This window comes from Salvelinus alpinus, chromosome 7, assembly GCF_045679555.1.
Source record: "Salvelinus alpinus chromosome 7, SLU_Salpinus.1, whole genome shotgun sequence".
NCBI classification, from domain to species: Eukaryota; Metazoa; Chordata; class Actinopteri; order Salmoniformes; family Salmonidae; genus Salvelinus; species Salvelinus alpinus.
The window spans coordinates 41,285,184-41,298,752 of record NC_092092.1 but is presented as its reverse complement, the minus strand read 5'-3'; the positions used below and the strand labels follow the sequence as shown (position 1 = coordinate 41,298,752).

Here is a 13,569-nt window from a genome sequence, read left to right as displayed (position 1 = left end):
GCTGGAAAAGGAAAACAGGCACTTTCAAATTCCCTATGCACATTGCATTTACGATTTTTTGTTTACCATTTCTCTTTTTCCTTTTACCATTTACCATTTTTATAAAACATTTCTGTTTACCATTTTCTATTTGAATTGAACCATTTTCTATTTTTACTTTGCAGTTTTAATTGTGGCATGAATCATTTGCAATAACATGAAAATAGAAATGAATGGATTGTTTTCACATTCCTAGTTAGCAATTAAACGCCCGATGGCCAGAGCTTAACCATGATGTTGCACAACGATTTAAGTCAAAAAGTCATCGTTTTAGTTAAAGTATGATATATTTGGGCTTGAAGTGACAAATCCCGAACTGCCCACTTCATGCAAATGTGTGTAAATGCGGTGTCTTTTCCTATGATGTAAAAAATATTTGAAGCCTACGTTTCGTTTCAGGGCTAGGTTTTATTTGAATGTTACCACCCACAAGCATTGTTTATTAATCAGAAACAGCTGCAAAGTTATTCCTCTTCACGACTGAGATGAGCCAAACAGCCTTGTGTCCACTTGGCCGCCTGAGCCATAGAGCAATTTAAAAAAAATATAGAATTTGTCAATTTTCAAAATATTTTTTCTGTATATATATATTTTAAATAAATGGTATAATTGCATGATATGATAGCATTTTGCAAAGCTGCTCCCCCGTCGCCCCAAGATTGGTTTTGACCACTAACGTTTTGTGTCACTACATGCTGTACTGCTTTGATTGGTGTAGCGTTAGCTAGAAACCACAAGTGTCTATCCAGATAACGAAAAGGCACCCGCAAAAGAAAATTCAAGGAACTTATAGTTAGTTACATGTCATTTGCAGCATGCATGATCAGGCTAAAAAATGACTTTGCTCATATCTTTTCACTTCCCCTGTGAGAACCATGAGCTCGGATGACTTGGCTTTGCTGTACGTAGGCCGAAACCTGCCTGTAGCTTACCTATCAAAGGTTGCATCGTGTCCATTACAATATAGAAAAACCATATCAGCTATCTTCCAATAGTTATCCATATAACCGGAGCCTCATCTTATACTTTCTAACTATTTCTATGGCGGATTCGCAATTTATGGAAGATGTAAAAACTTTGGAGATAACAATAGATGCTGACGTCAAAGATAGGCAAGTGGTTTCCATCTGTGGCGAAGTTTTCCCTAAATCAATGCTTATGACAAATCCAGCTCCAGAACCAGCCTTAGAGCCAGTTTGCTAATCTTTTGAATACGGTGTAGTTAAAAAAACAGCAACAACAGATTAGCTAGCTAGATATAGGTTAGCGTGCTAGCTAGCTACACTGACAGCCGTCAGTACCCTATTTGTTGATGTTTATCAACTCCACGTGGAAATTCCCACACCCTATACGTGAATATGTATAAGTAGTCTTCGTCATTCTTCGGAGGTGGAACCGAACTGTGCATTTCCTCTCTAAGAAAGGAAATGACGTGGTGGCAACTTCCTCTGGGGTGGGTGGTGGGGGTACTTTAAGCATTGCATTTTTGAACTGTCACTGATCACCCACCATAACTGCAAGGCAGCAGTATTATAATATATTTTATTCTGTACAGACTTCCTTCTTTTCACTCTGTCGTTTAGGTTAGTATTGTGGAGTAACTACAATGTTGTTGATCCATCCTCAGTTTTCTCCTATCACAGCCATTAAACTCTGTAACTGTTTTAAAGTCACCATTGGCTTCATGGTGAAATCCCTGAGTGGTTTCCTTCTTCTCCAACAACTGAGTTAGGAAGGACGCCTGTATCTTTGTAGTGACTGGGTGTATTGATACACCATCCAAAGTGTAATTAATAACTTCACCACGCTCAAAGGGATATTCAATGTCTGCTTTAAAAATAAATATTCCCATCTACCAATAGGTGATCTTTGTGATTGAGTCTATGTTTGAAATTCCCTGCTCGACTGAGGGACCTTTTACAGATACAGTGGGGAGAACAAGTATTTGATACACTGCCGATTTTGCAGGTTTTCCTACTTACAAAGCATGTAGAGGTCTGTAATTTGTATCATAGGTACACTTCAACTATGAGAGACGGAATCTAAAACAAAAATCCAGAAAATCACATTGTATGATTTTTAAGTAATTAATTTGCATTTTATTGCATGACATAAGTATTTGATACATCAGAAAAGCAGAACTTAATATTTGGTACAGAAACCTTTGTTTGCAATTACAGAGATCATACGTTTCCTGTAGTTCTTGACTAGGTTTGCACACACTGCAGCAGGGATTTTGGCCCACTCCTCCCTACAGATCTTCTCCAGATCCTTCAGGTTTCGGGGCTGTCGCTGGGCAATACGGAGTTTCAGCTCCCTCCAAAGATTTTCTATTGGGTTCAGGTCTGGAGACTGGCTAGGCCACTCCAGGACCTTGAGATGCTTCTTACGGAGCCACTCCTTAGTTGCCATGGCTGTGTGCTTCGTGTCGTTGTCATGCTGGAAGACCCAGCCACGACCCATCTTCAATGCTCTTACTGAGGGAAGGAGGTTGTTGGCCAAGATCTCGCGATACATGGCCCCATCCATCCTCCCCTCAATACGGTGCAGTCGTCCTGTCCCCTTTGCAGAAAAGCATCCCCAAAGAATGATGTTTCCACCTCCATGCTTCACGGTTGGGATGGTGTTCTTGGGGTTGTACTCATACTTCTTCTTCCTCCAAACACGGCGAGTGGAGTTAGACCAAAAAGCTCTATTTTTGTCTCATCAGACCACATGACCTTCTCCCATTCCTCCTCTGGATCATCCAGATGGTCATTGGCAAACTTCAGACAGGCCTGGACATGCACTGGCTTAAGCAGGGGGACCTTGCGTGCGCTGCAGGATTTTAATCCATGACGGCGTAGTGTGTTACTAATGGTTTTCTTTGAGACTGTGGTCCCAGCTCTCTTCAGGTCATTGACCAGGTCCTGCCGTGTAGTTCTGGGCTGATCCCTCACCTTCCTCATGATCATTGATGCCCCACGAGGTGAAATCTTGCATGGAGCCCCAGACCGAGGGTGATTGACCGTCATCTTGAACTTCTTCCATTTTCTAATAATTGCGCCAACAGTTGTTTCCTTCTCACCAAGCTGCTTGCCTATTGTCCTGTAGCCCATCCCAGCCTTGTGCAGGTCTACAATTTTATCCCTGATGTCCTTACACAGCTCTCTGGTCTTGGCCATTGTGGAGAGGTTGGAATCTGTTTGATTGAGTGTGTGGACAGGTGTCTTTTATACAGGTAACGAGTTCAAACAGGTGCAGTTAATACAGGTAATGAGTGGAGAACAGGAGGGCTTCTTAAAGAAAAACTAACAGGTCTGTGAGAGCCGGAATTCTTACTGGTTGGTAGGTGATCAAATACTTATGTCATGCAATAAAATGCAAATTAATTATTTAAAAATCATACAATGTGAGTTTCTGGATTTTTGTTTTAGATTCCGTCTCTCACAGTTGAAGTGTACCTATGATAAAAATTACAGACCTCTACATGCTTTGTAAGTAGGAAAACCTGCAAAATCGGCAGTGTATCAAATACTTGTTCTCCCCACTGTATACAGATTAATTGTATATGTGGGGTACAGGGAAGAGGTAGTCATTCAAAAATCATGTTAAACACTATTATTACACAGAGTGAGTCCATGCAACTTATTATGGGACTTTTTAAGCACATGTTTACTCCTGAACTTATTTAGGCATCGCCATAACAAAGGGGTTGAATACTTATTGACTCAAGACATTTCAGTTTTTCATTTGTAAACATTTCAAAAACATAGTTCCACTTTAACATTATGAGGTATTGTGCGTAAGTCCAGTGACAAAAACAATCTATATTTAATCCATTTTAAATTCAGGCTGTAACACAACAAAATGTGGGGGAAAATCAAGTGGGTGAATGTTTTCTGAAGGCAATCTATATGCAGTATTTATGGCTCTGATTTCAACTATGCGGTAAGAATGATTGTGTAGGCCATCATTTACATATTTCTGACAGCGGACAGGTTTAGATTTTCTTACATTTTTCTTACATTTTCCTTCTGCAAATGCTAGAAGAATTCCCTCATTCTGAATTTATACAGTATTGGCCTACTACAACAATCTACTTACAAACTGACGTGTTACATTCAATATAATATAATAGCCCATTCATTTTGTTTTGAAATATGCTATTGGTTTTACTAAATTGGTCTAAATAGAAGGTCATCCTTTCCATGTTGATGAAAAAAACGAATGTTTATTTGCTATTTATTTTATGTAGAACAAGGTACAGTATCTTCCACCAGTTTTAGCCCTTGTTTCTCATCAAATAAAATGTATTGGTACATTAGAATGGCTAATAATGATCAATATTTTTCCACAAATTGAAGAATCACTGAGGTTTTCGTTAGACAGATGACATGATCAAGGAAACTCTAACTTTCTAGACATTTCCCCCCTTATTGGCTGGCTGATACATCTTCATTTAGATTTGTATGTAAACAACAAAAAAATAGATATTATTTTATATTTCCATAGAAAAACGTTCTATTGCATGTCTTTTATACTGAATCAATTTCTCTACAATAGCCTCTATCAAAACATACAATTAGTAAGGCAATTATTTTCTTATCCAAAATGGCTTTAATTGTACTTTTTTAGATGATCAATTATACATTAATCCCAGGTTTAGCTTACTTAGATTTTCTTTTGCTGCTACTTCTCAGTTCCCACAATGTTAGCACAAAACAATTGTACTTTGCTTCCTGATGTAAATGAGGCAACTGCCAATATGTATGCCATCTGAATCCCTATTTTTGTTATTATTCCCACTCTATGCCGATCTAGATTTATACATTTTCATCCAAAACTCCCTCATTGGTTTGCTGTTGTATTCAGTGTTTTATCACAGATAGACAAACTTTCCTGTGGGCCGTGCTCCGCCATTGTTGGTATTCGTATCCCGACTGTAGTTTTTCCAAGTGTCAGTGAGGCGGCTGAAAGCCATCCCCTGTGATTAGAGGATAATTGTATCTGCAGTTAAGCATTTGAATAGTGGTTGTAAATCTATGAGAGGGAATTTAGGGCGATGTAGTCACTCCTTATGGCTGCCCAGGGGGAATCTGATGTCACTTAAGATTGCTCCCTCTGCCCCTGAACACTGGCACAGGGAATGGGAAAGCAGCAGAGCCTGGCAGGACTGACACAATATTTTTTATCCTGCATAGGAGGCACAGAAAGGCAAGCGATCTGCTCCCCCTCATAGCCATTGGCCTACACAGAGGCTAATATTTGACCTCTCGTTGCTATCACAATACCGATACATAACATACTGTACATTCTATTTACATAAATAAAACATGGACCTCTACCTCTACTGTATGCTTTTGCTCAGAAGCGTACATTACAAGATTGATTCTATATGCTCTGCGTATCGATGAGTAAAATCCTAATCAGATCAGTGGTTGGAGTTGGGGGCAGGGAGGACATTTGGTCTTTAACCTCAGAGCCTCTGTGTCTCTCCTCCTCCCCCTGACAGTGGCTTTGTGGAGGGATGCACACACAGGGAAGAAGGAGGCTCTCCTACTGTAATGAGGAGAAATGTCTCCATTTAGCCTGGGCTGTGTGCAGATGGAGTGCTGGGCAGGGTGAGGGTGCACTGAGTGGATCCTTTTTCCTAATTAAGGACAGTGTCGGAGGGGGTCACACTGTCGCTCTGTCTTCCAAAGCAGCATTCCTCCCTCTCACTCCGTCCCCCAGGCCTGGGGGGGCCACCCTCTTCCTTCTGGTTCACCTCATCAGCAGGGTTCACACGGAGGTCAGGTCTTGGCCCTGTTTTATCTCTACTCAGACTCAACGCAGTATCTTTCTCAGCAAAAGACACAGGGAAGAGGCTAGTGCTAGGGATCCAAGGACTACTGAGGAGAAACAGTATGGTTCCTATCCTAATCCTCTCCCGGTAAGAGGTGTGTCATCAATTCACCTGCTCTACTAACCCACCTGACTCAGCTTGAACAGTTCCAGGACACAACCATTTTGGCTCACCTAAAACTGATTAGGAGAAAGTCCACTCCTGGATAGGATGGTTAGCAGCTGTATATGGCAAGGCCCTCCAGGTAACGATGAGTAATTTAACCCAGGTTATGTTGACACCTACCCAGGGTAGTTTCACATTGAGCTGACACACTGAGTCTGGGCAGCACCCTGCACACCAGGCAGGCTACCTTGAGATTTTTATGTTACTCAATGTAAATCACGGACAGCCTCTTTACACCATTTATTGTTTTTATAACATATTTGTTGCGTTATGGCAATATAGATATAATATAATGTGTTCGTCCTCCCACCTACCATTTGCCTTCATTGTGATTCACTCTCTAGCCGGCCCCGGATTGACTTGCAGCATAACTAAAGTGGATTTTAATGGGAGAATACATTAACTCCTTCTGGTCATTATCACATAAATCAAGAGATTTTTTGCTGGATCAACTGCTGAGCTCGTAACACCATGCTGAGACGAAGGGTGAATAACCAAATGAGAGAGAGTGGCCATGACACTGCTATGGCAGCTCACATGCATCATATATCACTTTGGTTTAAGGGTTAACATGGGGTTTTTGTAGGTATATATCTGTTTAATTAATAACAATATAAATGATATGAATGACACTAATTTAGACAGGAAAGAATTAAAATAAAGGAGATGCGTAGCGCTGAATAATTAATAATGCAATTTACGATTGATAGAAGAACAGCTTCCATCTTGGATTTAGGATTTGGAAGAAGCCTTCAATAGATGGTGCTCTTCAGTTTAGGGAAAATATCATCTAATTTCTTCTTTATGTGTCTGTGTTTTAAGAAACATTCCAATTGAAACAAATTGGATTCTGTATTTGTGGTTTGTGTGAATCATACATGTTTTTAATAAATATTTTCACATTTTGGCTCAAACCAAGAGTAGATACATTGGTATAGCTGTTGATAAGTATTTTCATAAGACGAGGTATTGCTTGCTCTCAACCAATCGGAATTTGTTATACAGAGGGGTGGGATAAAAATATGTCAGGGGAGTAGGATTTCTGAATGTACAGTATGTGAACTTTAAGGTTACACTGCTACCCTGTGATAGAACCCTGGACCAATCAAGAACCATTCTAAATCCCCAGCCCCTTAATTGTTGGTGAATTTTTTAAGCTGTAAGACCAATTCCGCGACCGTTGCGATATATTTTAAATCCAGTATGAAACACATCCCTGGTTTAAACCATGAGGCCTGGTCAAGGAGCTCCCTTTGAGTGTGAGAAGCCATTGTTCTGTTCTTTACTGATTCAAGCAAATCTAACCGTCCCTTTGTTGACTTTATGTCTCCTCAACTATTAACTGGGAAAGACCTTTGAAAAGGGAAGGAAGTAGATGGATGAGGGGATTAAAAGGTGCCATGACAAGGAAGCAGGCCTGGAACAGAGCACTGGATGGATGAGGTGACTGGGCTTTTGTTATGATAAGGTTCTCTGTAACAAAATAGTCTGTAGCGGCGTAGCGCTAGCTGCCGTATTTCTAGTGACACGAGTCAAGTCATCCACAGAGCAGAGTGATATGTGAGTGTGGTAGTGTCATGAGGTGTCTTGGACCGTACTCTGAGTTGACCGCCAGTGACCACCTTGTGCAGCATTTATATGTCACACACGCATAGGATGGGCTTATAACGTGAATCTCTGTTATGTTCCTTATACGGCATGAAGTTCAGATATGACTTTGATTCCATTGCACTCTGGACCAGGTTCATTTGCATACAGTAAAACAACAAGGGCAGATAGCCGCTGACATTTTGGCTAGGGGAGCTCTACCAGTGGCAGACTAGAAGCTATCAGCTCTGTCTCTTCCTCTCTCGTGTTTTGGATTTTGTAATAAATGAGAGAGACGCTCCGCTGAACGTTTGGGGGTTTCATCTACCTTTTTTGGACAAGAAAACTCAGTTGTGGCGCAGTGTGTTTGGTTTTGTTCGTTGAAAGTCAAGGTCTGGTTCAAAGGGGATGGAATCCAGGCCTCTTTTTCTGTCATCAGTGGTCCGAATTGAATTAAAGGTCACCCAGACTAGTATAAATGGGCGTTAAATAACTCCTGCACCCCAAACCAAAGGGGGCCACCTGTTCCCCCATCCTCCCTCCTTGGTAACTAGGCTCAAGCCTGATGACAGGTTAATTGAAAAGTGGTTGGGATTGAGCTTTGTTTTGTCATGTATGTTCAGGAGGACAGGCACTTTGGTTGAATTCCATTCAACTGTGGAATCCTAGATGGAGTCGTAAAGAGAGACAAATAATGGCCATTTAAAGTCAAAGTGAAGATGGAGTGGATGTTTAAATCAAATCCAATTGTATTTGTCACATGCTTCATAAACAACATGTGTAGGCTAACAGTGAAATGCTTACGGGTCCGTTTCCAACATTGCAGAGTTAAAGATTTTAAAAAAGATATATAAATAGTGACACGAGGAATGAATACATATTGAATAATGAATAACAATTATGAGTAAAGAATAACATGGCTATATACAGGGAGCACCAGTACCGAGTCGATGTACAGGGGTACAAGATCATTTTAGGTAGTTCTGTACATATAAGGAAGGGATAAAGTGATTACTTGTGTAGTATTACTTTAGTGCCGTGTTGCAAACAGGATTCACATTTGTGAAAATCTTGATTCTGTACAGGCTTCCTTCTTTCCACTGTCATTTAGGTTAGTATTGTGGAGTAACTACAATGATGTTAATCCATCCTCAGTTTTATCCTATCACAGCCTTTTAAAATCTGTAACTGTTTTAAAGTCACCATTGGCCTCATGGTGAAATCCCTCCGGGGTTTCATTCCTCTCCGGCAACTGAGTTAGGAAGGACGCCTGTATCTTTGTGGTGACTGGGTGTATTGATACACCATCCAAAGTGTAATTAAGAACTTCACGCTCAAAGGGATATTCATATTTTTTTAAATTTTTTACCCATCTACCAATAGGTGCCCTTCTTTGCGAGGCATTGGAAAACCTCCCTGGTCTTTGTGGTTGAATCGGTGTTTAAAATTCCCTGCTCAACTGAGGGACCTTACAGATAATTGTATCATGTCAAACATTATTGTTGCAACACTGTCCATGCAACTTATGTGACTTGTTATGCACATTTTTACTTCTGAACTTATTTAGGTTTGCCATAAAAAAAGGGTTTGAATACTTATTGACTCAATCAGTTTCAGCTTTACATTTTTAATTCATTTGTAAAAATGCCCAAAAACATAATTCCACTTTGACATGGGTTATTGTGTGTAGGCCAGTGACATCAGTTTTAAATTTAGGCTGTAACACAACAAAATGTGGAAAAAGTCAAGGGTTGTGAATACTTTCTGAAGGCACTGTATGTGTGAGTGTGTGGGTAGAGTCTAGTGTGTGTGCATAGAGTCAGTGCAAGACAGTTAGTGCAAAGAAGGGTCAATGCAGGGAGTTCGGGTAGCCATTTGATTAGCTATTTAGCAGTCTTGTTTAGCAGTCTTATGGCTTGGGGGGGTAGAAGCTGTTCAAGGTCCTGTTGGTTCCCGACTTGGTCCACTGGTACCGGCTTGCCGTGCGGAAGCAGAGAGAACAGTCTATGGCTTGGTTGGTTGGAGTCTTTGGCCCCAGTGATATACTCACCACCCTCTGTAGCGCCTTGCAATCGGGTGCCTTGCAGTGGTCGTACCAAGTGGTGATGCAGCTTGTCAATATGCTCTCAATGGTACAGCTGTAGAACCTTTTGAAGATCTGAGGGCCCATGCCAAATCTTTTCAGCCTCCTGAGGGGGAAGAGGCACTGTCGTGCCCTCTTCACAAATGTGTGGGTGTGTGTGGACCATGTTAATTCCGAGGAACTTGACGCTCTCGACCCGCTCCACTACAGCCCCATCGATGTGGATGGGGGCGTGCTCGCCCTTCTGTTTCCTGTAGTCCACTATCAGCTCCTTTGTCTTGCTGACGTTGAGGGAGAGGTTGTTGTGCTGGCACCACACTGCCATGTCTCTGACCTCCTCCCTGTAGGCTGCCTCATCGTTGTTGGTGATCTGTCCTACCACTGTCATGTCGTCAGCAAACTTGACAATGGCTTTGGAATAGTGCGCAGCAACACAGTCATGCGTGAACAGGGTGTACAGGAGGGGACTAAGCACACACTGTTGAGGGGCCCCGGTGTTGATGGTCAGCGTGGCGGATGTGTTGTTGCCTACCCTCACCGCCTGGGGGCGGCCCATCAGGAAGTCCAGGATCCAGTTGCAGAGGGAGGCGTCAGGTCTCAGGGTCCTGAGCTTGCCCTGATTTTACACTGCTACATGTGTGACACGGTGCGGCTCTCTGTACCACATCTGTTAGATGTCAGTTAATAGCACACACCTAAAGGCCTCTGAGGTGCAGAGTCACTGTATGACTGAAGCTCCAGACCAGGAGGGAGTCATACAGAGACCCTTTCTGTTCATTCCCCACTGCATTGTTGGTTAAAGGGCTTGTACGTAAGCATTTCACTGTTGTATATTCAGCGCATGTGACAAATACAATTTGATTTGATTTGATTTTGCAGTGGGAGCAGACGTAGTGTTTCTGCTGCATCGCTAATCTGCAGCACCAAAATTGTTCTGTCATCTCAGTACATTTACAGAAGTGCTGTAAATGTATTGATCCCAGTTTCCCCTAAGCTAGCAGTGGTGTATTTGATCCAGGGACAGCTGGCTGTTGCTGCTTCCTGGGTATGAGAGAACCATCTTCAACGTGGAGTCCATGACGAATACAATAATAGACCAACATTTTTCTGTCATCTTATATGTATCCTACTTTGTGATCTTCTACAGACTTTGAGGAGATCCAAATGGTGGCAGCCCAGGATCTCAGTAACATCTTGAAACAAGGCTACCTGGAGAAGAAACGACGGGGTACTAAGATTATGGAGTCGATTATTATGGAATTATGGAATGTTGAGTGCTCATTTAAAGACGTGTGGGAAGAATGACATTATTTGTTATTTTCATTACGTTTTCCATTTAGATCACAGCTTCTTCAGCTTAGAATGGCAAAAGCGATGGTGTGTCCTCAATAACACAATATTCTACTACTTCGGGAGCGACAAGGGTTGGTTTGATCCCTTACATAACACTAAGACATACAATTTACCCATGTAGTTATTTATGCCTGGAACTCATACATGTGAACATTTTGGTGAGGAGATTCAGTTGACACTTCTTCCTTCAGACAAGCAGCAGAAGGGTTCCTTCTATATCAATGGCTACAGTGCAGAGCTGGTGGCCAACCTACGTAAAGACTCCAAGAAGAATGCCTGCTTTGAGCTGAGTGCCCCTGACCGACGCTCCTTCCAGGTGGGTGTACAGTGCAATAACAATACAACTGACTCCTAACAATGGGATTGAATGACAGTAATGTTTCATAGCATACCAGTCTGACCTAATGATCATACTTTATGATGGTGTCTATCCTCCCCAGTTCACTGCTAGCAGTCCGCGAGAGGCCAGGGAATGGGTGGATCAGATCAACTTTGTCCTGAAAGGTATATCAGCATAGTTCGAAAACGATTTCAAAGACACAGCAGTAGAAAATGATATAGCGATGACTATGTATGTTTTCTTGTCCTCTGTTAGATTGGTATTGCCTCACTGCCTTTTTGCCTGAAAGGGCAGAAAACAAACCATTTTATATCCATTCCCAAATATATCCATCCCCAAAACGACCAATCAGACGCCTTCCAAACCTCCTCATCCGCTACGTCACAAGGCATTCATGTCATGTGTCGTCCCCCCCCCCCCTAATAATTTCCCCCTTACGGGAAATTGATTGGTAGTTGTTCTGGTTATCTTCTAGCGGCATTGATTTCTGCCTGGCCTATGGTGTATCACAGAGGACCTGATACCCTGTGTTGCAGTGCCCAGTCGTCAGCAATCACAGCGCTGTTCCATCTGAGAGAGGCGAGCTGCACCGGCTGCTCTTAAATGGGCTGATTTGCGGGATGTAACAGACACCCCATCATTTGTCTTGTCCTCTTTTACTACTTAACAAGATCCAGATAGACATGGAGTTTGAGGCGAAGATTTTGCTCTCTGTTACTTGCTCTGGATTTATGAAGGGTGGATTTTTCCTTTTTCCCGCCAACTGTTCATCAAAGGAGTACATGAATGTCCAATGGAATGACTAGATGTTTCACAGATATCTTTTCAAATATAATCAAATGGGGAAGTCAGTGGATGCCATCTTCTACTCTGGGCCCTTTGGATACTCAACTGGTTATAGCTCATGCTGAGAGAGAGAGAGAGAGAGAGAGAGAGAGAGAGAGAGAGAGAGAGAGAGAGAGAGAGAGAGAGAGAGAATTAGGCAAATATCCACTAATAATAAAAACTAAAAAAAGAGCAATTAAGTTTTGGAAACATCTAAAATACAGTGACCCCCTCTCATATCAGAGTGAGTAGAGAGTGAGTGAATAGAGAGTGTCATTTTCCCAAATTTGAAACCCTTATTCAAGGTTTCGAAGACCTCTCTGATGAGGCTAGCCTGTTGGGGGAGGACGCAGAGAGCTGTGGGTTGGCAGCGCACTACATTGCTGCCTGCCATAAGTTGAGGGACAGTGTCTGACAGACCAATCAACCTGCACATGTACTCTACTGTATGTTTATTGTTATTGTTGAATGTATGGTTATTTTGACACTTGGTTATTGTTGTTACTGTTGTCCTGTTGACAATTTTGATTCTCATTTTATTTATTTTTATATTGTAAATATCCAAAATAAGCTTTGGCAATATGTACATCGTTACGTCATGCCAATAAAGCAAATTGAATTGAATTGAATTGAATTGAGAGAGAGAGAGAGAGAGAGATAGAGAGAGAGAGAGAGCGAGAGAGAGAGAGAGAGAGAGAGAGAGACTGCTCATTATTTTATGCCATGTCTGTGTCCCATGCAGATTTGAGTTCCAGCTTCATCCCCTTTGATGAGATGAGGAAGAGGAAGAGGAGGAGGAGACCTATGATGACATTGAGGGGGTGACCGGGGCGGCCAGCCCTCCCCCTCGTCCCACCCCCGCCTCCGTCCTGCCCCAGCAGGCCAAAGCCTCTCTCAGTAGCCAGGAGGAATGGAGGCCCAAGCAGGGGGGGCAAGAGGGGGAGGAGGAAGAAGAGGAGGATGATATCTACGAGGTGCTCCCAGGTATGAGAACACACACATTCTCATTACCCCTCAGAGATGCATCACTATCACTGTAACTCAAAGACTAATTACATTCTTATAAATCATTTATTCTTAATAAGAGTGTCAGAGGTCTGGCTGCTGTTACAGAGGAGATACAGGACTGTCCCACAGGCAGGTGGGTGGCTGAAGGGATCCTGAGAACGACCAAAGGGGGCGACTTCTCAGTGTCATTATCCATCACTCCATTTAAGATACATCAAGATTCTGTTTCCCCTTTGGCGAAATCATTGGTTGGAGAGATATGTGTCTTGCCAACTGCCTTTTCACCATAAAAAGCCATCTGGGATGGGTACAGACCCTGACCACAGATGGTGTATCGAATGT

The 13,569-nt window shown here is 42.2% G+C and overlaps 1 protein-coding gene across 1 annotated transcript in view; it reads left to right on the top strand.

The window, feature by feature from the left end:
* Nucleotides 1-13,569, top strand: part of LOC139581033 (src kinase-associated phosphoprotein 1-like) — a 50,059-nt gene that overhangs the window by 15,777 nt on the left and 20,713 nt on the right. The window contains 6 exon segments of the mRNA XM_071410348.1: nucleotides 10,849-10,929; nucleotides 11,042-11,125; nucleotides 11,246-11,370; nucleotides 11,495-11,558; nucleotides 12,962-12,988; nucleotides 12,991-13,203. Of these exon segments, the coding sequence (XP_071266449.1) occupies nucleotides 10,849-10,929; nucleotides 11,042-11,125; nucleotides 11,246-11,370; nucleotides 11,495-11,558; nucleotides 12,962-12,988; nucleotides 12,991-13,203 (594 nt within the window).